The following is a 23,786-nucleotide window of genomic DNA, read 5'->3' on the forward strand; positions in this document are numbered from 1 at the left end:
GCTCACCATCATCGTCTGTTCCATGCAAAAGAGTATTTTCCAAGACTGGGGAGCTGGTGTGTAAGAGGAGAAATCGCCTTGGAGCAAAGAGACTCCAAAAACTTTTGTTCTTCAATAAAAATTCATGAACTAATCACTTTTTTGTCTTTTATTTCATAGGATTTAACAGTTAAGTTGACAAATGTGCACATAAAAAGTAGAAAAATTGTAACTCTGCATTTTTACTCTAATTTGCTATATTTTACATACCAACTCAGTTTTAGCATTTACACGAACAAGGAATTTCTTTACCTGCAATGATTCCATAACTACTGCAGGGGTCACTATTGGGTGACCAACACAGTATCAATACAGTGCCGACACAGTTTGTTTAGTGTGTCAATACACTCCTTGAGGTATCATCGTCCCATCACTACCTCAGCCTCCTACTCTGCTCTGCTCTGCTCTGCTCTGCTCTGCTCTGCTCTGCATGCCTCTCCTTCGGTTGTGGCCTCCTCTGACTTAAATACCTGTCAGGTGCTGATCAAGATCATTGGCCACACCTGCCAGGTGAGCAGAATGACAGGTGATGCAGCAAAGCAGCAGCAGCAGCAACAGCAAGACATAACAAACACGTCAATGGAAGGGGGGGGGGGTCATCTAAGATAACACAAGGGCTAATGACCTCAGTTTTTTCTGGGTTTAAAGGAGGTCATTAATTGTCATCCAGGTCTTGATGTCTCTGAAGCAGGCATTCAGTTTCTCTATAGCAGGGGTCGTGAACCTTTTTGGCCAAGAGAGCCATAAACGCCACATATTTTTAAATGTCATTTCGTGAGAGCCATACAATAATGTAGTGTCCCTTTCCAACACTGAGGCACTAAGACCTAACTTCTTTTGAGGCTCTTTATTCTGGTTACTCCAGGCCATAACCAGCGCCGTACAACTTATTCAGCAGCTCCTCAATCTCTCCCACCGAGACGAGAGCGCTCCCCCAACTATTTATTCCTACACCAGCCCTCCTATTACCCTTAGTCGGCCCATAACTGAACCCCATTGGTCCAAACCCCCCAACGACAGGCTGAGCGACAGACTGAGGGCCAATCAGCAACTCTGCATGATGTGTTCAATGAACTCCAGAACTTAGAACGCGTCCCAACAGCCGCCCAGTCCAACTTAGTCCACTACAATATGTTTAAAACTAAAACTACAAGTGAATGTGTGCATTTTTTATTTTTTTATTTTTTTTATTTTAACTTGTCCTGTCCAACAGCTGGGCAGACAGATGAGAGCTGAGGGCCTCTTGTGTTGGACATATTTTACTTTAACAATAGGGGTTATTAATCTTCAGACAAACCAAAGGTATGTCTGAATAAACCCCTTTTGTAATTGAGGCCAAACTTTATTAATTTCAATCATGTTTGAAAATCTTTGGTGTTGGACCGGACGGAAAAGGAAAGAGGGGAAGAAGAGAGAGGGACGATAGAGAGAGGGGGGGTAGGGGGTGATAATAGGAGGGGAAGGGGGATAAGATCATGAAGCAGCATAAAGCAACAAGTTTACTGGTTGTTAATCATTATGGTAAGGTTCAAATGTAGTACAAAAAGGGCGGAGCCTGTCCACACACACACTCAAATGTTATAAACACACCTGCTAGCTGCAAAAATGTCCACCTGTTGACATGTACACAACACACAGATAGCGTTCACACGCATACTTATGCCTTAAAACCAACTAGTGTGAAATATTTCAGTCATTCAGTCATGCGAACTGTTAGTGCAAAGGTGAGCTAACACCTGTGCTCAGGTGAGTGTTTATGTTCTTCTAAAATGGATAGTGTAACGTGAAAAGAAGGAGGGAGAGTGCCCAGCCATCCCCACCCCAAGACCCCCACCGCAGCGGCAGCCGGAATCCCCCCAACGCCACACGGGAACCGGCAGGGAACAACCGCCGCCCGGGCGACCAAGCCCGCCACCCAGGCCAGGGCCAGCAGGGCCGCCGCAAGGCCCCCAGAGCCAGAGAGCAGGGAGGCACGGAGGGAGAGAGAGCGCCGCCCCAGCCCAACCAGGAGAGCAGCCCCCCCGCTGCGCCGGGAAAACCCAACGCAGGGCCCCACCGGAGAAGGATGCCCACAGCCCCAGACGAGCACCCCACCACCACCCAGGAGTTCCGGGCATCCCCCCGCCCCAACCCCAGGTACGAGCCAGGACCCCCCAAGGGTGACCCGCTCCGCACTCCAGGCAGCCATCCACCCGGCCCACGGTTGGTCCAGGGAGGAGCGAGGCAGGGGCCCGCCGCCCCCGCCATAGAGGGGGGAACCCCGGGGAAAAAAGAGGGCCCACAAGGGGTGTTGTAAATATGGCCCGACCAGGCTCGGCCACAGTTGGAAATTTGGCGGGGCCCAGCGCTCAGGAGCAAGGACCAGAACCCACCCCCCAGGGACACAAACACTCCCGGCTCAGATGTGATGTGAACCCCCCCACCGCGCGGAGAGAGCACCGCCGGGCCCAGGAAGCCGGCACCCCGGGGACACGGCCGCCGTTGCAAAGGGGCCCGGACCCCCCACCAGGGAAGAGGCAGGGGACAGATGGTCCTAGGTCCCACCTTCCTTGCAAAATGTGTGTGCGTGTATGTGTGTTTGAGAGGGTGTGTGTGTGCATGTGTGTGTGTTTATGTTGGGATGTATATATTGAGGGGGGAGGCGTGTGTGTGCTAAGGGGGGTGCAGTTAAAATTGGCGGGTAGGGCACTAAGGGGACATCTCCTAATTACTCACAGTGACGTCCCCTCACCCTCCCCACCAAGGGGCCCTAAATGTCTAAGGTGTGGTTAAAATTGGCGGGTAGGGTGCTAGGAGGACATCCGCTGCTTGCTGGCAGTGATGTCCAAGCACCCCCCCCTACCAAGGGCCCTACATGTCTAAGGTGCAAATAAAACCGAAAGTCCACTCCATACGGCAACCATAGGAGGGGGGCCACTGCCTAGTAAACCCCCCCCCAAGGCTCATCGCAGGCTAAGCCCCTCACCTCACCCTATTATGAGGTTATATGAGGAAGGGGGTAAGTTGGGGACAGCTGGTAGACTGTCCCCCGATGGTCAAACAGCTGTCCCCCCCCCCCCCCCAGCAAGGGGGCCAGGCCCACCCAGCCCAGGGGCCCCACCCCCGGAGGCGCCGACACCCCAGGCCCAGCACCACCCCCCCCACACAGAGAGAGAGGAGCCAGAAAGCGTTGCCCCCCCCCCCCGGAGCAAGCCCAGGCCCCCACCCCCAAACGCCGGCTCTATAAGAGCTCTGGTCAGGCCTCGACGGGACCGAGGCAGCCGACCGGCCGGGGAAACCGCCGATGGCCTCAGCGGAGACCCCGACCCGTCAACCCCCCCTGCCCCGTACCAATAGTGCCCCCCCTCCCCCAGAATGCCCCCCCACAGGACAGGGCCGACAAGACCCCCCACACCACCCCCCCCCAGACCCCGCAGCCAAAGCGGATGACACCCAGAGCGACCGGGGGCCCCAAGAAGGTTGTCCCGTCCCGCCCCAGAGCCAGGGAAGGGCCGATCCCAGCCCCAGGTGTAGATGGGAAGCCCATCCAGCGCCGCTGGGCCCCCCCCGAGCAGCGCCCCCCACCAACCCCCCCCAGCACAGGCAAAGGGACCACCCCCCCAAGCCAAGCCAGACCACCACCCCACCCCCCCACCACGCACCCCCACACCCAAGCCCAGAGGACCACGCAGCGCCCCAGCCCGCCCCACCCAGGCGCCGGACCCGACCCCCCGACCAACGGAGCCCCCACCACCCCCCGCCAGGCACCGGAGGCCCCGACCCCCACCCCGGCCCACGGCAGAAGGGCAAGGAGCAGCGACGACCATGCCCCCCCACCCCCTAAGTCATGGAGTTAGCTATGGGAGACCAGAGAGACCGAATTCTTTCAAAGTTACTTGAACCTTGGGCTGACATTTTTTCCAAGCTGATATGATCAAGCAGCATGAATGAGTGAATGTGTGCATTTGATGTGATTTCAACACTTAAAGTACAATAAGTCTATGGATTCTTTTGAATAACATTGTGAAGAAAAGAGAAATCTGTCGCTTTGAGATTTCTTTCATGCGTGTTCCAAAAGTCGGGAGAATGACCAGAAAATGCGAACGGAATAAAATTAAGAGTTTTTATTGTCCCTAACAAAGAGCTCTAAACAAAATAAAACAGATCGATCTGGGTGCCCGAATCTAATGCCTGCAAAACGTAAGAAGTTACAATCCGAATTTTACATGCAGCTTGTCTGGGGACAAAGCTTTTTCCAAAGCATGGCCCTTTTAATCATGTGGTCAGAGTCCCTCCTCCTGAAGCATGATGGCCGCTGAATCTCCGCCTCTGGTCGCTAGAGATTGGCTGGCAGAGGAGCCCGCCTACTTCCTTCCGCCCATACTTGGATTCACAGCATCTGGCCTCTGGGGAGCAGTTTCACAGATGGACACGGTTCGGAATCCCCATGGGTCCACCACAGGTGGCAGGAACTCCCCAGCAGGAAGTCGATCCTAGAGCTTTGTTCTCCACACGTGAACGGACGCCTGGAGTGGTTCCCACAGATTGAATCATTCCCAGAGTCTTCCAAACGGCCTTAGAAGATCAAAGAATCCCTTTCTTTCCCCTGACGGGGGATGAGCGTGGAGCTGCAGTCAAAACCCTCTCACATATGCACCTTAAGGAAGCTTCTTCAAAGTTCAAAGGATGTTAAAGCACACACTTCAGCACATGACTAATCTTCAATGTTATAAAAAGTAAGACTGAAAACCCTAATGAAATGACCAAAAATATAAATTCCTATGATGTTGCTAATAAATGCTGAGTATTTCTTAGCATTAATGTGACTTCTGGTGCTGCATGATGGTTTTGCTGATGGTCTAGTCTGGTTGATACTTTCAGCTTTCAGCTTCATGCAGGCGTTGAGACTTTCATCCGTTAAACTTGATCGTAGGTCTGAATGTTCTTTAGATCTGACAGAGATTGCTCACATGCAGACGTCAGTACAGTACAGCAATACTCAAATGCTGCAGTGTGGTATGTGACGGACAGCGTGTTCTAATCAGTGCACGTTTCCCCTTGATGCCTGCGCCCACTAACCCCCCCCCCTTCTTCCTCACACACCCTGTCCCTGCGCGCTCCCGCCTCTTTCTCAGAGATGGGAGCGCGCAGTTGCAATTCGCAGATTTCAGGCTATTACAAACTCTGTGAAATAACAGATAATAGTAAACTAATAGTGGCGCAGATTTTTTCTCTCCAAGCACCGCTACTACTGCGCGCCCCTCTGCCATTGCATCGCGCCAGAGAAAGACTGCTCTAATGAAAAAAAAATTATATAAGTCAAGATTTGTCTGCGAGCCAGATGTGACAATCAAAAGAGCCATATATAGGTTCCCCGACCCCTGCTCTATATGGTCATTCTGGTCAGGTTTAATAGATAAATACAACTGTGTATCATCTGCATAAGAATGAAAATCAATGTTGTGTTTCCTGATTATGTTTCCTGAGGGTAGCATGTAAATCAGAAACAGTGCCCTAAAACTGAGCCCTGTGGGACTCCTTAGCTAACTCGATTTCACTGAGAGGAATGTCCATTTACATTAACAAACTGGTACCTATGGGATAAATAGGATTTAAACCACTGGAGGATGTCATGCTCTAATCGTTCAAATCAGTTCAATTCAATTTTATTTATATAGCCCAATATTAAAACTGTCAGAACTCTGTCTCCTCCTCTGGTCACCGGTCACCATCTCCAGAGTTCTGAATGCATTTCATCTCTCAGCAACCCCAGCACACAGTTTCTCAGTTTTCACACAACTGACTTTCATTTGCAATCACTCACAGTCTACTTAAGCACTGTACTGAGACTCACTCAGTGCAAAGTAATGTTTGTGCCGCTCTGCCTGCATAGTCAAGCGTTATACCTAATCCTGACCCTCTATTGTCTCTGACTCTGTTTGCCTGCTGCCTGCCCTGTCTCTTGTCTGGATCCTGACTATTCTCGTTGTGTCTCTGATGCTCCCATGCTCTCTGCTGATGTAACGGAATAAATGTGAATCCATTTGACACAGGATTTTTCATTATTTATTCATTATTTGTAATGGGCTCTTGGGCGCCCCCTACTGCTTTGTGTCTGTATTCCATGTACAGTAGCAAGGCAAGTAGGGGACAGATGGTCCAAGGTCCCACCTTCCTTGTGAAATGACTGTGTGCGTGTGTGTAAGTGTGGACTCAGTGTTTTCTTTTAAAAAGCAGCCTAAAACATTTCTTTTTAAAATAGCTTTTTCTTAATTTCTTTTTAACATGTGTTTTTACTGTGTTTTACTGTTGTTTTATCGTGTTGTACTGTGAAGCACTTTGTGATTTTTATCTGGAAAGGTGCTATACAAATAAAGTTTATTATTATTATTATTAAGTGAGGGTGTGTGTGTGTTTATGTTTGAATGTATATTTTGAGGAGTAAAGGGTGTATGCACTAAGGGGGTGCAGTTAAAATTGGCGGGTAGGGCACTAAGGGGACATTTCCTGATTACTCACAGTGATGTCCCCTCACCCTCGCCACGTCTAAGCTGCAAATAAAACCGAGAGAGGGGGGCCCACTCCATACGGCAACCATGGGAGGGGGACCACTGCCAAGTAGCCCCCCCCTCAAGGCTAAATCCCCCACCCTCTCACCCTAATATGAGATTATATGAGGAAGGGGGTAAGTTTTATTTAGTTTTTTTGTTATTTTTTATCATTTTTATTATTATTATTTATTTCAATTTTTACGCGAGGTCTCATTGTGATATTTTTGTAGTATTTGATTGAAGTGTTTCTTTGTTTGGTTAATTTATTTTAAATGAGATAATCTGTGTATGCTAAATGGACTTAATACGTTTTGCAGTGTGCTGCATGTGTGAGGGCCTTCTGTGTCTGACCCTCACCTTTTATGTTGTCCAGATGAAAACAATAAACACGGAATTATAGTCGTTCCAAAACAAACAACAGAAAATTGCTTGAACCAGCCTTTGTCAAATTAACCCTTACTGAAATATTTTCATTACAATCAATAAGCTATTTTTTTAACTTGATCTGCGATGTCAGGGCTCCAGACTGCGACCAAATGCTCGCATGTTGCGACCAAAATTTGAGTGTGCGACTGAATTTTACATCCAGTCGCACATGTGCGACCAGTAAATTTGCCTCCCCCACCCTCCCTATTTTTTATACATTAAACGTGGAAGGGGCACGTCAATGATCAATGAAATAATCAATGAGACGCGAGCGCACACGCAAACACACACACACTCGCGCACGTACTCATCAAACACGAGCACACACTCGCGTGATACCTGTCTGTGAGGAGGCCAATGCGTGTGAGAAGAATAGGGAAAGTCACTGCAAGTGGCTAAAATGCGTGGAGGGGGAGGGGCCTAGAGATAATCGAGTGCGCGTAAACATCTGTGGGAAGGAAATGGAGACAAATATCATCACAACCTGATATGTGCGTCTGAGCTATGAGCCAGCGAACTATTGATTCGTTCTTCCGACCTGCGGCTAGTGTACCAGAGTGTACAGCAGGGGTCTCAAACTCGCGGGCTATTTGCGGCCCCCAAGATGATACTTTGCGGCCCCCGCCTTAATATGAAGGTTTAATATTAATGCGGCCCGCCAGTTTGTATGAAGACACTTTTTCATTGTCGTGCGCGGAGATGACCAACCAATCACAGTGGGGTTTATGACTCTTGGGGGCGGGACAATGACCGGGCTTGAAAGCAGGAAACCTGACAGCCCCCTCCCCAGACCACATTAAGGAGTTCTTTACTTTCTTTTATAACATATTTATTCGCTCGTAATTTTCTACATACATGCAGTCCGTGCTGAACTTTTCTCTGGGCCGCACAGAACCGGAGGAAGGTTTAGGTTTTGGTTACGGCGGCGCATCAAACGGGTTACGGCAGCTCACCGCTCCCGTCCCGCGGGAGATGGTCAGCTGAGGAGACACACCTACATGCGTGACAGCTAACGGGGCTTGAACTTTAAACACGTGCGAGCAACAACAAGATTAGCCTTAGACACACTGAAAATACGTGGGGAAAATGCAACAATAGACGTGTTTAAGATGAACCAGCGCCGCGCCTGGATCGTTAGCGAGACCAGGAGGGGGGGGGGGGGGGGGGGCTGTGAGATGAAGGCGAATCTGCAGCGAGACCGAAGGAGAACAGGAAGTTGGAGTTGTCCTTAACATTCAATTTAGTTTTAATCTTCCTCTTAGTATGATCTGTTATTATATTTTTTATGATCATTTTAATGTTTTGTTTTGGCCCCTAAAATTTTCAGTTGGGGGCCACAGTGCTCCTAGTGAAAAGAGTTAGTCTGGAGCCCTGAATGTGTAGCAATGTTATCTGTATTTAATGAAATTGTGTTCTAATGATAATCAATGATTAGTAAATGTGTGTTACATAGTGTGAGATTCACTTTACTGTTTGCTAAAAACATTAAAGAATGTTTAATCATTGATAAGCACTTGATCTATTTTTTACTTGAAAAGAATCTATCTGATCAGAACCTGATTACAACTGTGTAAAACTATCAAATGAATGAACTCAGTAGGGGTGGGATTATATAAACACGCTTCTTCCTGCTCCTTTTCAAGCAATAAAACAAGCTCAGCATATCTTTAGTCAATGATCACTAGATTTAATTAAGCAAATGTGAATTAACTGTGTCTTTGTTTTGTTTGCCTGTTTTTTTTTTTCATCTATGCATTACACCACTTGTGTAATGAGTTTGATAAATCTGTGTACATTCTTTATTGCTTTGACTACAATGCTTGCAATAAACAAATAAAAAAAAATCAAATCCAATCTTAATTCTTAGTTTGATTTATTTTGCGGCTTTAAGGATATTTTTAGTCAGACTCTGAGTCTACAAGTTTCCAACAAATTAGTGGTGATGTTGTGCAGTTGTCCTTAGTGGGACATTTCTTTCTGCAGTATCCTAAATTAGCAAATCTACTATGGAAGCGATTCTGTAGCATAATTAAGAATAAAAGTCAAAACCAGAAATGCTTTTTCATTTTCAAAATCAAGCTGCATGTTTGACTCAAAATTCAAATGAAATATCAATCCACCAAAATGCTTTTTCAGTTTCTTCTTCAACACACGCACAACACGCTAATGAAAATGGTATTTGACATTTCATTTACAAAATGTCCTCTGGTAAATGTGTAGCATAATTCATTAAGAAATGTTTAATTTGATCATTAAAATGGATTAACAGAAATGCTTTTTCATTTTCAAAATGTAGCTGCATCAAATGACTCAAAATTAAAATGAAAAATCAACCCTTCAAAATGCTTTTGCGTTTTATACTTTAAAACCACTTGTTCTTTGTCATAACTAAAACGAAAATGTGAGAGAGGGGATTCCATTTTCATTTCAAGAAAATGAAAAAGCATTTCTGGTTTTGACTTTTATTCTTAATTATGCTACAGAATCGCTTCCATAATCTACAAGGACATCATGAATTCTTTGACATTAAATGTGTTTTTATCCACAAAGGCCAGCTGCTAAAGGATTCACACCACAGCCTTTTTTGAACTGACAGTTTATTAGCCTGCATTTCTGCACACTTTTTAAATCGGAATCACGATAGATCAAGTGTTATTGCAAGAAAGGAAATGGTTGCTCTTCAGCACACGGTTCAGCCTCCAGGTGGTCTCACCATACTCAAACAGGAAGCCTCCACTGTGGATGTAGATGAAACCTGCAGAGCACAGACCCAGGCTCAGTTCACATGGAACACTGCAATCATCACGCTGCTGCAAATCATTTGTCAGGACTCTCCTGTCTACAAAGCCAGGACACAGCTGAACAACATCAATCATAAAATAAAAAATGTTCTTGTCTACTCTGTTTCTAATGTTGTCTGTCTGTGAATTAAGTAATGTCACCTTGATGCTGGAAGGCAGCTCTCACACCTTCGGTCACCTCAGGAAACTTCTGATCTATCCTCTGGACACGCCAGCCTCTATCATAGCTGAAGAAGAACACATTCAGAGTATAGAACCAGGACCCTTCCCACAAAGACAGATACAGGAACCCTTTCACTAACCTGAAATAATATCGGCCCAGAAAGAAAAGAGTCTGTCTGGAGTCCACGATGTACAGGACAGCATCAACCCTGCTCAGAAACCACGGCAGACCAAAACTAACAAGGGTTTTGGGATATTCCTGGACACGCTGGTCCCCAGTGAAGGCCCACACTCTGTTACCTGATGACAAAAGATCCAAGACTTCAGTTCAGCAAGAAACATGATGTATGATCTGAAGGCCAAGGAGATCTGTTACCCTTAAAAAGAAAAATGTTCCCTGACTGCGGGTCCTCGTATGCAGCATCGATGTTGACTGGAGCATTTGGAAACGCATCTGTGATGAGCCTTTTTTCAGATTTCCCGCTCAGAGGGTCCCACTGCCAGAAGACGCTGAGAAGACCAAGACATAAGGCTGGTTCTGTCTGAGATTTCAGAGCACTGAGATCCAAGATGGTACCTGTTCTGGAAGAGCAGGAGTTCTCCTTGGTAGGTGGTGCCAGCATCCAAAACTACAGCTGAGTCACAAGACTCGGTAGTGCTGGGGGGCTGAGGGGCACTGGCAAGTGGACTTTGGACAGAGTTTGGGCCTGACGGTTATACAAAAGAAAGCAAAGTTTATTTATAAAACAATTTTAATTTTAAAAGTGCTTAAGTGCTTAATACAAGTCACAGCTTCATGTAACGTGAAATAAATTATACTTGAAAAAACAAAATAAACAGGAACTGTGAAAGTCTCAGTCAGGATTCACCTTTAGCAAAAACCTGCAGAAATAAAAAGGTCTTTCAGAGCCTGAGCTGGGGGGGGGGGGGGGGTATAGAATGTGAGACCTGTGGACCATAAGGACCTTTGAAAGGATTCTACTGTGAAGTGGGAGCCAGTGGAGGGCTGCTAAAGCTGCTGTGGAGCTGCAGCAGAGCTCTGAACCCCGTTAGGAGAAGAGGACTCTAGGACAGAGACGGCCAACGGTTACTGCATTCAAACGTGATCACACCTCTGACAAGGACACGCCACCAACAGAAGGACAAGATGAAGCTGCTGAAGAGATGGTTCCTCTGGCTGCTCACCTTTCAGCACCTCCCTGAGGGATCGCCACAGCCAATCAGCTTTCACTGATCGGCAGAGGTGGTTTGGCGGAGATTTTTACAGCAGATGTCCTTCCTGACACAACCCTATGTTTTGTCCAAGCTGGGGACCGGCAGAGGGGGACCCAGACTTGGGGCCAGATAGTTAGGCAGTAGCATGAAGTGTCTTGCCTAAGGACCCACACTGGCTGAAGCCCTAGGAATTGAACCCTCATTTCCCATTTGCCAGTCCAACACGCAGGCAACTGAGCTGAGTTAAAGTCTAGAAACTTTTCTGGGGATTCTTTTTGTGAGAGGACATCATAATTTTTTGGGACGGAACTGATCCTCACACCCTCCACAGTATCCAGGATGCTCAGCGGCTGTTGGAGGACTGGACACGAGCCAAAACATGACCATTCTACAAACATCTAAAAGGAGTTAGAGTAGGAGAAAACACAGCTGCGTGTGTCAGTTTCAGCGTCACTTGGTTTTGTACCGACCGTACAGAGACTGGATCCCTCTGACGTCGTCTTTGGGCAGGACAAAGGTATCAGGGTACCCAAATGAGTAGAGCGGGTACATGAGAGCACCCCGGTCGCTGGAGTGAGACAGACCCAGGGAGTGGCCAAACTCATGAGCAGCGACCATGAAGAGCACGTAACCTGCAAATGAACAACAAGCCTTTCAGGATCTGCAGGGAAAGCCGTCCTTTCAGAATTTAGAAGACAAGCTCACCTTTGCTTGACCTAAAGGTGAAGGTTTCATCGTCGTCAAAATGAACGTCTCCCCCGATGCCAGATGATGGAGAGAAGGCGTGGGCCAGTGTGCCATGGGGGCCGTCAAAGGGATAGTAATCTCCGTGTGCTGTTGGCCAGAACGTTTCACACATAAACCAATGTAGGTTGAAAAGCCGCGTTTAGTTTCTTGATGCTGTAAAAATGTGTGATTTGAGGATCAGGGTGAAGAGTTCAACCGCTAAAAACGCAAAACCAATTAGGAGCGAGCTTCAAATCTTTCAGCAGCTAAAAGATCCAGAGATTTTGACACCAGAACCAACTCCGGTTTCATGCTGATGCTGCAACCGTCACGGCTCATGACGATGCACCGGCACGTCATCAAAGAGACGCTGTTTTTGACTCCGCCTCCCTCACTCATAGTAAGAATAAGAGTCAGATTCATGAGACGGACTCCCAACAAATCGCTGCAGAAAACCCCTGTGGAGGTCAATGTTGCACAAAGAAGAGAACAGAATAGAATAGAGTAGAATAAAACCAAGCAGATAAGAATAGAACAGAATGGAGTAGAATAGAATAATAATAGTAATAAAATAAAAAAACAGAATAGAACAATAAAAAGAAATGATCAGAGTAAAACATTAATAAAAACATAGAGACATTAAAACAAGATAGAAAAACAGACAAATGAATTTGACTGTATGATTGTTTGAAGACATGAGTCTTGAGTTTGGATTTGAACAGTGGCAGCGAGTCGCTATAGCGTAGATCTGGAGGAAGAGAATTCCATAGCTGGGGGGCGGAGCGACTGAAAGCTCTGCCCCCCATGGTGGCAAGACGGGCAGGTGGGACATGGAGAAGGAGAGAGGAAGAGGAGCGGGGAGAGCGGGAGGGAACGGAAATGTGAAGAAGGTCAGAAATGTAGGGTGGAGCCAGGTTATGGATGCTTTGAAGGTGATGAGGAGAATCTTGAAACTAATCCTTTGTTTTATGGGAAGCCAGCGTTTTGGAGAACTGGTGTGATGTGGTGGGATAACGGGGTCCTGGTGATGATGCGGGCTGCAGAAATTTGGAGAAGCTGCAGTTTTTTGAGTGTTTTATTGGGCAAACCAAACAGGAGGGAATAATCGATTCGAGGAGTGACAAGACTATGGACTATGAGGAGTGAGAGAAGGGCGGAGACGACAGACTAGAATAGAATAGAAGTAAATAGGATTGAATAGAATAGAATAGATTATAAGCATTATCTTTGGACATGAACACAGAACACTGACCTCCACGGCCGAAGGACACCATGATGTCTGCCGGGCCGCTGTTGGTTCTGGTGAACCTCAGAGGCGTGACGCTGGCCCAGACCTGCAGAGCTCTCTGTATGGAGTCCTGCACTTCTGCTTGGGACATGTCAGGCGTGTAGTTCACTATTCTGTAGGAGTGACAAACAAATAAATCAGCTTTACTTCTTTCTGCTTCTTTTCATGAACTTTTAGTGAAATAAAACAAACATAAAACAATTATTTCTTTGTAAAAGATGATTTCAAACATCCTCAGTTGACCAACCAGCTGCACAGGCTGAAACAAATCACACACCAGCATAAAAAACAATGATGCCTCTCTCTGAACTTTAACCTGATCCTCTGATCTGAGTCTTCTCATCGGTCTTTTAACTATGAGGATGCCGACTTCAGACAAAGTCAAAACGCCTGTGTTGTTTTCTAGGACCTAGTTTCTGCAGGGCTGCAGGAGTTCATCAGAAATCAACCTCTGAGTTGTAGGTTGAACCAACCTTGCCCCCTCCCTTGCTGAGAGCTCAGAGCAGGAAGCTTGTGGCCCCGCCCAGAGTATTTTCTCCATCACAAATACAATCTTTTTTCCTCTGCTCCTGATTCAGGAGTGGAATAAAAATGCAGCTTTAAACTTTCCTTTTGTATGCGTCATCAGGAAAACGGCACAAGAACGTGATGGAAACACAAAAAACAGCATTTTGGTGGGCGTGGGTGTTTTTAGGTTGAAAAGCGTGAATCCATCCTTTGCTTCTGTTTGCTTTAGGGTCATGGCGTTGCTGGTGTTGTGGTCTGGCAGGTCCCCCCGTCACTGTCCTCTGGCCTCTTTCTGCTGCTTTCTGTTTTGTCTCCACAGGTGTGCTGGCTCATTGGCGGGAACTCCGGACACACCTGTCACCCTCTACACTCATTCTGGATGTATTTAAGAGGATTTTTTGGAAAGCCCTCAGCGTCCTCAATGATTATTCTGGCATTTCCTGTCGTCTGGTCCCAGTGTCTTCTTCAGCCTCCGGCTCGGCCTACTTCTGGGATGATCCTACGGCACTGACCATTAACCACTGACTGCATCATTTAACTGGATGAATCGCCTGTGATGTCACTCTCACATCCAGTTCCAAACAAATCAGCATTTTCCACTCTATGTCCTTCCATGTATTCTCTTCTCCATGTTGTGTCTGCAGATGTTTACCTGTACGTGAGGGTGTTCTTCTGCCACTTCACGTTGTTTCCAAAAGTGGAGAATTGCCCAATGTTTATGTCTGGAATGCCGCAGCGGGGTTTCTTCATCACTTCTAGGGTGTCGGTGTCCAGAGTCCCAGTCACCTGCAGCCCGAAGAACCGTTGCATTTCCCTCAGCCTCCTGCTCATGGGGGAGACCCCCCATCGAGCGGATGGGCCTGACTGCTCGGTCAGGTTGAAGAACCTCTTCAGGTAGGTCTGAGGTAGAAGCAGCAGGGAGAGGTTAGTGATGGGCTGTAACACCTGTAAATGGCTGGCACACAGACAAACCTCTGCAAAGCTTGGCTCCTCCACAGCAGCTGCAGACACGGAACAGCTGACAGCAGCTGCCAGCAGCAGCAGAACGGAGACCGTGGACGACCACATCCTTCTCTTTCCCACCTGAGTCAGGAATCAGGCCTTTATAGGCAGTAGAGCGGATGTGGTGTGTGGAGCAACTACCCTCTTGATCCAGTGACTCACACGTTGATCCATTTGTGGTTCAGGAAAACCACCCAAACAGGGAGAAAGAGCATCACACTGTAAGACGGTATATGAAGGAAGCAGCTTTGGTCTGCGTCTCCACACAGGAAGGCCCTTCGTTTGAAGGTTGCTCCTCGCCGAGGCGCCATGCAGAACTCTTCAAACACCAAGCTAACCACACCTCATAATAATAAAAGTAAATATTGATAATCAATCAATTCCTTTTGTTGGGCACCTTTATCAGAATCCAAGGTCAGGGACACGGTTAAAAAAAACATAGCAGTAAAAATATGCAGTTGTGAGAAAGGCCACTGAACTCAAGTCAAAGGAGAAGAAGGCAGGACAAAGGCTTTTAGCTACTTAGTGAGGTGTGAGAGTAAACCAGTGTTTCTGAGGTCAGGGGTTTCCAGAGCAAGAAAAAATCTGCCCCCCATGGTGACTTGACCAGCACTGTGGACAAACATCCGGAGGGAGGGGTAGAATCTGAGGGGACAGGTGGGTGTAGTCAGGAGAAGTCAAACAGAATTCGTTAAGGGATGGAGAGCCAATGGAGCTGCTGTAGAACATGTCATGTGTGTGTGAGACGTTGTGATGTGATGGACTATTGTGTGTGTTTGAGCTCTGACCCAGTTGAAGTTTGCCAACTGGTTCAAAACAACAGACTCTGTTTCCATGACGACCACGTCTGCATCTTTAGGCATCGTTGTGCCGCCTTGACCTCTGTCAGTCTGACTAAAGTATTCAAACAAACACCTGTTTCCTGCACCGCGGCGTCAAAAGGCAACGCTGTTTGGGTTGGCGGTGTCCTAAGACCGACGCTGAAACAACACGATTGTTTTTATTGAGCAACTTGTCTGAAACGAGTTGACCAACTCCAGGAAACAACGTGTTGCAATTAAAGCAGCAGTTGGAAAACCAAAGTGTGTCACGCCAAAATCAGGTCAACCAACAACATCAGCTCTGCTGTCAGTTTTAAATTGTGTCCCAAAGGAAATATTGTGATCCCTCCTCTCCTCTTTTCACTGTGTTAATGTCCCCCCCCTGACCATCTGTGGACCCCCACCTTCAGTAATGCTGGTAGACTTCATGGTCCTGGGTGCTGCGTTGCATTCACTGCGGTAGCAGATCTTCACATGTTTTGTGTTTGTCTCTTTTCTGTCTGCCCCCCCACTCTGGTTAAGCTGGTTAGGCATAACAAAGGCGTGTCGATGATGTCAGAAGCTCCTCCTCATCCTTCACCTGTGAGAGGAGGACAGATCTGTCCTCTCATTAGCAGGACGCTGCCGGTTCCCTGCACGGATTCAGCCGCCCTCTGCTCTTTCATGTCGTTTGGATTTGTCTGGATCCTTGAACCCACCAGTCACCACTTGTCTGTCTCATTTTCGACTCACACCTTCGTTTTTGGGCAGGACAACCAAAAAAAAACAAAAGTAAAATCTTAAAAGTGATCCTAAAAGACCAGCGAAGAGAGCGTAACAGTGGAGTGATACGCTCACACCGTCTGGTCCCCGTTAACAGGCGGGCTGCTGAATTCTGAAGCAACTGGAGACGGCGAGCAGAGACGGTCAATACCACTGTAGAGAGTTCCAGAAGTCCAGTCTGGAGAAGATCACGGCATGGATCACTTGTTCCACAGCATGAGGAGGAAGATATGGCTTCACTTTGCTGATTAGCCTCAAGTGATAAAAACTAGACTGGACTACTGCACTGACCTGCCTGTCAAATTTAAAATGCCTGTCTCTTTTGGTATTTGAAAGTTTCCCTTCAAAATAAATAAATAAACCAATAAAAATATGAATAATTTACGTGTCTTTGATTTTCACTTTTCATAAAAGAATAAAGAAAGTTTTTCTTTTTGGTTACATTTTGTTTGTCAGGAAAGAAAAAAACAGAGTTAGAGTAAGGAATCAAAATAAACAGAAAAAAAATTAACCAGACATTTGGTCTTGTAACCATGGTGATTGTAGAATTCTTCTAAATCTACATGTGTTTTGTGTGAGAAGAGGTCTTCACAGCTTTAATACCAACGCCGCTTCACCATGGCGTCCTGTAGGAGTAAAAATACAGAGACAATCTTTGAATGGATTCCTGACCAGAGGATTTTGTTTTATATGTTGTTAAAATTTGAAGAAACAAGTAGTTACAGAAGATGAGAATGCATCCAAAAAGGAAAAAAACCATCAAGCTTCCATTTATTCAAAGGTTGACTAAACACGGAAAAAAAATACTTGATTTTTAATAACTTTAGTTTTTAAATTATTATTGTTCTAAATCAAACTTTCCTTTTATTTCCATTCTTTTTTTCTATAGTAAAAGGAAAGGAATTTAACCAAAAAGACAGTTTCTCCCAATGAGTTCTATCACTAGAGGAGACATCACGTGGTTCCTCATGGGAGGAGAGCACCGCCATCTTGGTGAGGTCAAGTTACTGCTGCAGTGCAGCATGTTAACACATTTTTTGCATAATTCCAGTTCATTGTTTGGGTTTCAACTGCCAAAATCAGAGAACTGAGTCCATGAAGGAGGAAGTATATCATTTCACAGATAAGAACTATAATGTTTTTCTTTTAATGCTGCAGGGGCTTCATGAATAGAACACATGTTGACATGCATGATGCTGCAGGGCTGTTATCAACATGCTGCATGATGAACGGAGAATTTGCTGTCAACATAAATGTACATTTTATTTTGCTAAACCTGTATACAGCATACTAGGCTATTATAGTAATATAGATTTATACATTTCTGACTCAGACACTGAACTTTTCTTGCAGGTTTCCAATGGATTCAGACTTAGGGAAAAAGTGGATCTTAGATATAAAAAGAGATAATCCAGATGGATCACTGTGGTACCAACTAGTAATACAGTCTGGATATGTTCAGAACATTTGAGGAAACACATTTAGACGAGAGGCCAGACTGTTTGCCTGAAACCCGACACCATAACATCTGTGTTACACAAACTGATCACATGAATCAGTATAAATCTATTGTTTTTCTTTGTTGTTGTTATTTTAGGGTAAATCTATTGTTCACTTTTGGACTTCTTTTGAATATTTATTTTTTATTAGTAGTAGTATTATTATTAATAATAATAATATTAATAGACTTATTTATTTATTGTTATTATTTATTGTTTGTTTTGACTTACTATTGATTTATTATTATTATTATTATTATTGACTTATTGTTGGTTTTTTCTAAATAATTTAAATTACATGTCAAAGAGGTCTAAAACTTCTAAATGTTTAGAAATTAATTTTAAAAATTCTTTGTAATAATTTTTTTATTTGTAAGAAGTCCTGCAACTATGCATTTTCATTCAAGTTTGAGCTTTTAAGGCTGACTGTTTCTCTTCTTTAACAACAACAAATGATGTATCTATATATATATTATATATATAAATATAATATGTTTACATATATGTATAAATATATATAAATGTAAAAATATATATAGTATATAAAAGCTACCACTAAAAGCAATAGAAATCAATGTCATGTGGGCGTCGTCGACCTCACCAAGATGGCGTCGCGCTCCGCCACCGTCGGCCAGGCTTCTAGAGCGGGCGTGTCTCCTCTAGTGATAGAACTCATTGGTTTCTCCGCTCCCCCCTCTCCCCATCTGTGTCCTCACATGACTTGTCTACAGCGCCCCCTGCTGGCAGGAAGATTCTCTTTCAGACTGATTACTTTTCGTTTTGAAAATAAATTGTTCTTTGATTCAGAGTCACTGCATTCCTGGATTTCTGTGGACTGAATGTTTTTGTGAATTTCTGTTTCTGTTCCACCTGGCTTCCTCTACTGACCTCTAAGACCTCACGTTGTTTTTTTTTTGTTCATGTTAGTTTGTGCAGCTTAACCAGAGGAGAGGAAAACATGGAAAAACAACGGAGAGATGATTGGAGCTTCAGGGAGAAAGGAAGATTGGCAGAGTTTCAAAGTCCGCGGGTTACAAACCTGTCTCTGCAGCATAAAAGTGTTTGTTCACGTAGAAATGACAGTTGGATTGGCCCACATACATGTGCTCTCTTCAGAGCTAAACTCCAGGTTGGGTCTGCAGGCTTGTGCAGCAAAGCTAACTCTGACCATGTCAGCTTTGCAGCCTTGAGTAAAAGCTTGACTCAGCAAAAAATACTCATCTGTGCACAACTAAGTATTTTTATTTGAGTTTCTTTCAAACATGCTTGTTCAGATACAAAAACATTCACTGTCATGGGATTAAAATCACAGAGTGGAATTTACATAATTGAATAAATACTTTGACAAAAACAAAATGTATTAAAATGACAAATAAATAAAACAAGGCTAATCTTACATATAGATACTGAAAATACGACAAGATGCAAAAACTTTGTTTACATAGAGCATACTTCCTATTTGTGCCCATCCATTTTCTTAACCTGCTCCCTTTTGGGGGTCATAGGGTTGCTGGAGCCTGTCCCTCCTACTGTTGGGCAAAAGCAGGAACACTGGACAGGTCGCTAGTCCATCGCAAGGCTATTTGTGCCCATGACAATAAAACAAGTACTGTAACACCTTTTGTGCTCAATGTTTGTACAGGTGGGTCTAGTAGCTGGTGCAGGGCAGGAAGTAGCTGTTCCTCAGCAGGCGGAGCAGCTGGCCGGTCCTGAGGCTGTACTCGAACATGTATGGGCCGCTGTAGAGGTATGCGAACCCTGAAGAATGGACAGACACACGTTATCACAGATAAAGTTTGAGTTAGGGTTTGCGTTTGTATTTTTCTAGTTTTATTTTAGTGCTGCAGAGTAAAGCAGCTTGGCATCACCTCTGTATTGTAAAGCTGCTGTCACCCTGCCGCTCATTCCACTAAACTTCTGGTCCACTGCTTTGGGGAACCCTGCATCCATTGTCCCTTTGGCCTCATCATAACTGAAAAGATGGGATCATTAGTGCAGTTTAAAACCGCTTTACACCTCAGACCAACTTCTGTTAGACATCAACCCTCCTTCCAGGACTTATGTGAACACACCTGTAATAGTTTCTCCCCACAAAGAAGAGGGTCTTGCCAGACTGTGCATCATACAGAGCTGCATCCACCTTCTCGATGCGCTTAGGCAGGCCAAAACTAGAGATGGCCTGGGGATAACCCTGCACAAGGTCATAGCCACGAAAAGCCCACACTTGTCGACCTGTCAGAAAAGATAAAAAGGATTTGTTGATGGATGGGACATGAAAACGGCAGCGTTGAAAGAAGACGAGGTTCTGACCTTTGAAGAGGAAGATTCTGTCAGATTGCTGGTTTTCATAAGCAGCATCGACGCTGAGAGGAGCATCGGGCCAAAAGTTTGTGATGAAAGTTTGCTGAGGTGTGTAACTCTGAGGATGAACCCTCCAGAAGAAGCTGTGAGACAAACAGGAAGAACTGTTTTCTAAGAACAAACCAACTAGCAGTCACTGTTGGAGCTTAAAGTGTTGATCTTACCTGTCCTTGAAGAAAAACATCTCTCCTCTCAGTGTAGCAACAGCATCCAGGACCATGGTGGAATCACAGGCATCAGGGGTGGGGGGGGCGGTCGGTTCAGGCTGAGCAGGGTCCAAGTTTGGACCTGGAGGTACAAAACTCCTTTGTTCTAATGTTGCTCATTTCTAAACTTAGCGATGGGAACTTTGAGCAGAGAGGCTGGAGGGATACGAACCATACAGCGACTGGATGCCTCTGACGTCGTCTCTGGGCAGGACAAAGGTTTCGGGGTTTCTGTACGAATAAATCGGGTACATGAGAGCACCGGGGTCATCCGAGTGAGACAGACCCAGAGAGTGGCCGAACTCGTGAGCCGCCACCATGAAAAGCACATAACCTGCAGTCCAAGAGACAGTTAGGGCACAACTTAACCACACTCCAGAAACTTTCTACGGAAGCACCAAACTCACCAGTGTTTGAGCGAAAGGTGAACGTCTCGTCATCATCAAAGTGAGCGTCTCCTCCAATGCCAGGGGCCGGGGCAAAGGCATGGGCAAGGGTGCCATCAGGACCATCAAAAGGGTAATAGTCCCCATGAGCTGTCGGCAGAAACATCTCCAGGTTCGTATTTTTAAAGTCTTCTGCTGAGTGTTACACAACTCAGTGTAACACAACTCAGGTAACACAAGTCCTTCCAAACACAATGACTACGGGTGGAAGTTGCGACACGACTCACCCCTCTGACCAAAGGAAACCATGATGTCTGCCGTGCTGCTGTAGATTTTGGTGAACCTCAAAGGTGTAACTCTGGCCCAGACCTGCAGAGCTTTCTCTATGGACTCATCCACCTCTTCCTTAGACATGTCAGGTGTGTAGTTTGTGATCCTGTGCAGAAGATCCTAAATGTTTAACCAAATCCAGTGTGGAAAAAACAGACTGAGACATTTTTGCCTCCAGGTAACTCACCTGTAGGTGAGGCTGTTTTTCTCCCACTTCAGATTGTTTCCAAAGGTAGAGAAACGAGCAACTCTAGAGTCAGAAACTCCACATCGGGGCTTTTTCATCATAGCCAAAGTCTCAGCATCCAAAGTCCCAGTAATTTGGAGCCCAAAAAACGTCTGCATTTCTATGAGCTTACTGGTCACTTGGCTGAAACCCCGTCGAACTGCAGGCCCAGCTTCCTCCGTCAGGTTGAAAAAGTTTTTCAGGTAGCTCTAAGGAAGAACAGAAACACCTTAGAATCTCACTTCTTGTCAGCATTACAGTTTCCAGCTGTCCCTGAAGGCAGCATGAGAGAACCTACCTGAGCAAACCTTTGCTCCTCCATCGTTTCCTGTGACACCGGCATGCAGTGAACTGCAGCCAGCAGGCCCAACAGAGCGCACACCGTCCTCATGTTTGCTGTCTGGATGTGTTTGGGTGACAGCGGTGCAGCCTCTGTTTTAAAGAGCGGAGCAAGGCGTGTGAGCAGCCCGCCCCCTCCACCCTCCCATTCTTGCAGCATTCCTTTTATGGGAAGAGGAGGAAGTTGTCACCAATATGTCATCCGAAAAAACGTTTGCAAAACAAGACGCTGCAGGTACGATGACAGTGTGGGGAAGGCCGATGACAACGCGCTTCATAAAGGAACTTTTCCCTGATTCATTATGTTTGTTTAAACCTCAGAAACAGGGTCAGATGGCAGCAAAGCAGATATTTGCTGGGGGCATTCTTGTTTTATCCCATTTCTTAATGATCCCAGATGCATTTTCAACATTCCCTCCCCACCATTGCACATAGTCAATTTTTGTGTTTGCTTCAGGAAATCAGAACAGAGTAAAGCAGGAACTGAAGGACAACAGCACCACAGGAGGAGGAACAACTGATTACTTCCTGACCAAGAGTTTCAAGATTCCCACCATCACACCCTGCATCTCATGGCAACCTGAACCTTTGGGACATCATGGCAGAACTGTTGAAGCGTTTTAAGGATTTCTTACTTTTAAATGTACATAAAGAAAACATAAACTCAGCACCCTAATCTATTGGTAGAAGGATGCTGAGTCTAGAGGAAGACCAGAGAAGAGGTTTCTGGATGCAGAGAAGGAAGACATGAAGGTAGCTGCTGGTAGAGGATGCAGAGGGCAGACGGAGGAAGCTGATTGGCTGAGGAGACCCTGAAGGGAAACGCCCAAAAGAAAAGAAGAAGACTGTATATTAAGTAAACCTTGGTCCCATGACAATCAAGTTCAGAGGCCTCTGACAGGATGAAGCATTATGTTATGAATCAATCACATCCAAGTCTGATAGATGTGTTCACTTAGGAAGTTCCCGTGTTACATCATGGTTCCTGCAACTTTTAGGACTTTGAGATCCCAAAACAGATGGAACACTCAGCCATGAGAAATGCGTAACACTTCCTCTACTCACCTATTGACATAGTCAATGTGATCCAGATCACTTATTGACATTACTTGCTAAACAACTGCCATAATCTAAAAAATCCAGCATTAGTAATCTATTTTATCCATTCTTTTCTTTTGTGCACAAACTGCATTTAATGAACTTTCTGTTAAATTGATGAAGAAAAATTGAAAGATCCAATTAAAATGACATTTTGAGTGTTTTTACCATGCTTTTGTGGCGTTTTCCTCATAATGGAGGACATAGATCAAAGAATTTAGACTGCATTTCGGAGTATTTATTTAAATCGTGTTTGGACCTGCGGTGCAGCTATTGCCATAGCGGGCCAAAGTCCTGCATCTTCTGCTTTAACTCTAAATTGTCCTCTTGCAGACAGATCCATGTTAGTGGTATATCTTATGGAATGCTTTACAGTCCTGTTAAACACTGATGGCCACGGCGCTGCCTGACACTGGCGCCAGCCTAGGACCACCAGGAGCAACGTGGGGTTCAGTGTCTTGCCAAAGGACACTTCGACACATGCGCGAGTAGAGTGGGAACCGAACCTGTGAACTTCTGATCAGAGGTTGACCACTCTACCTCTTTGGGAAGTCCTTTCCCCTAAGCTTTGATTCCCATTGCGTCGGGGGTCTCCTCCATAAGACTCGTGAAAATTAACTTCAATCAGAAACTTTGATCTAAAACCACCAGAAATGTAGTTCAAAGGTCAAATTTCTAGGTCAAAACTTTGGATTTCTAGGTTAAATCAGAATTTAGACAAACTTTAAACATTTTTGGAGGGTAAAATGAATAAATGCTGAAAAAAAGCTGGAGACATATGGGGGAGGGGGCAGGTCCAAGAAAATCCCCAGATGAAGTGATGACAACAATATTTAGAAAATCAGGCTTTTGTGATTCGCAGGTGGCGGGGGGGGGGGGCTATGTCCCAGGAAGTGGTTAGTCAGGACACAATGTGGATTATGCTGAGTCATTGAATGTTCTGCTGATGTGATGAAATACACCCCTCACACACACACACCACTGGATTCCTGCAGACGTGTCTCTGAAGGTGTGTCTGTGTGTGTCTGTGTGTGTGTGTCTGTGTGTGTCTGTGTGTGTGTG

At 45.5% G+C, this 23,786-nt stretch overlaps 2 protein-coding genes across 2 annotated transcripts; both read right to left on the reverse strand.

The window, feature by feature from the left end:
* Positions 1–9,575: 9,575 nt before the first annotated feature.
* LOC101159886 (collagenase 3-like) lies at positions 9,576–16,018 on the reverse strand. The gene is made up of 10 exons (XM_011493653.3): positions 14,667–16,018; positions 14,347–14,594; positions 13,152–13,300; positions 11,879–12,007; positions 11,644–11,805; positions 10,536–10,665; positions 10,335–10,468; positions 10,099–10,258; positions 9,938–10,023; positions 9,576–9,750 (listed from the first exon to the last, which is right to left on the reverse strand). Exons 1-10 carry the CDS (start codon positions 14,760–14,762, stop codon positions 9,641–9,643), a joined length of 1,404 nt encoding a protein of 467 aa, XP_011491955.1. The 5' UTR covers positions 14,763–16,018; the 3' UTR covers positions 9,576–9,640.
* A 2,984-nt stretch (positions 16,019–19,002) lies between these two features.
* On the reverse strand, positions 19,003–21,735 carry coll (collagenase). The gene is given in 10 exon segments (NM_001104715.1): positions 19,003–19,536; positions 19,647–19,750; positions 19,851–20,010; positions 20,089–20,222; positions 20,304–20,427; positions 20,518–20,679; positions 20,753–20,881; positions 21,019–21,167; positions 21,249–21,496; positions 21,586–21,735. Coding segments are annotated over 10 exon segments (1,413 nt in total). The 5' UTR covers positions 21,679–21,735; the 3' UTR covers positions 19,003–19,426.
* Between the last annotated feature and the right edge of the window lie 2,051 nt (positions 21,736–23,786).

Source organism: Oryzias latipes, chromosome 14 (genome assembly GCF_002234675.1).
Source record: "Oryzias latipes chromosome 14, ASM223467v1".
Classification (NCBI taxonomy): Eukaryota; Metazoa; Chordata; class Actinopteri; order Beloniformes; family Adrianichthyidae; genus Oryzias; species Oryzias latipes.

What these genes read in the sequence shown, in the direction of transcription:
- LOC101159886 (XM_011493653.3), bottom strand. Translation starts at nt 14,762, where the DNA reads ATGTGGTCGTCCACGGTCTCCGTTCTGCTGCTGCTGGCAGCTGCTGTC. An exon ending in AGGAGCCAAGCTTTGCAGAG is followed by an intron (nt 14,595 to 14,666) that starts GTTTGTCTGTGT and finishes CTTCTACCTCAG; the next exon opens with ACCTACCTGAAGAGGTTCTT. An exon ending in AGCTGCCTTCCAGCATCAAG is followed by an intron (nt 9,751 to 9,937) that starts GTGACATTACTT and finishes TGTGCTCTGCAG; the next exon opens with GTTTCATCTACATCCACAGT.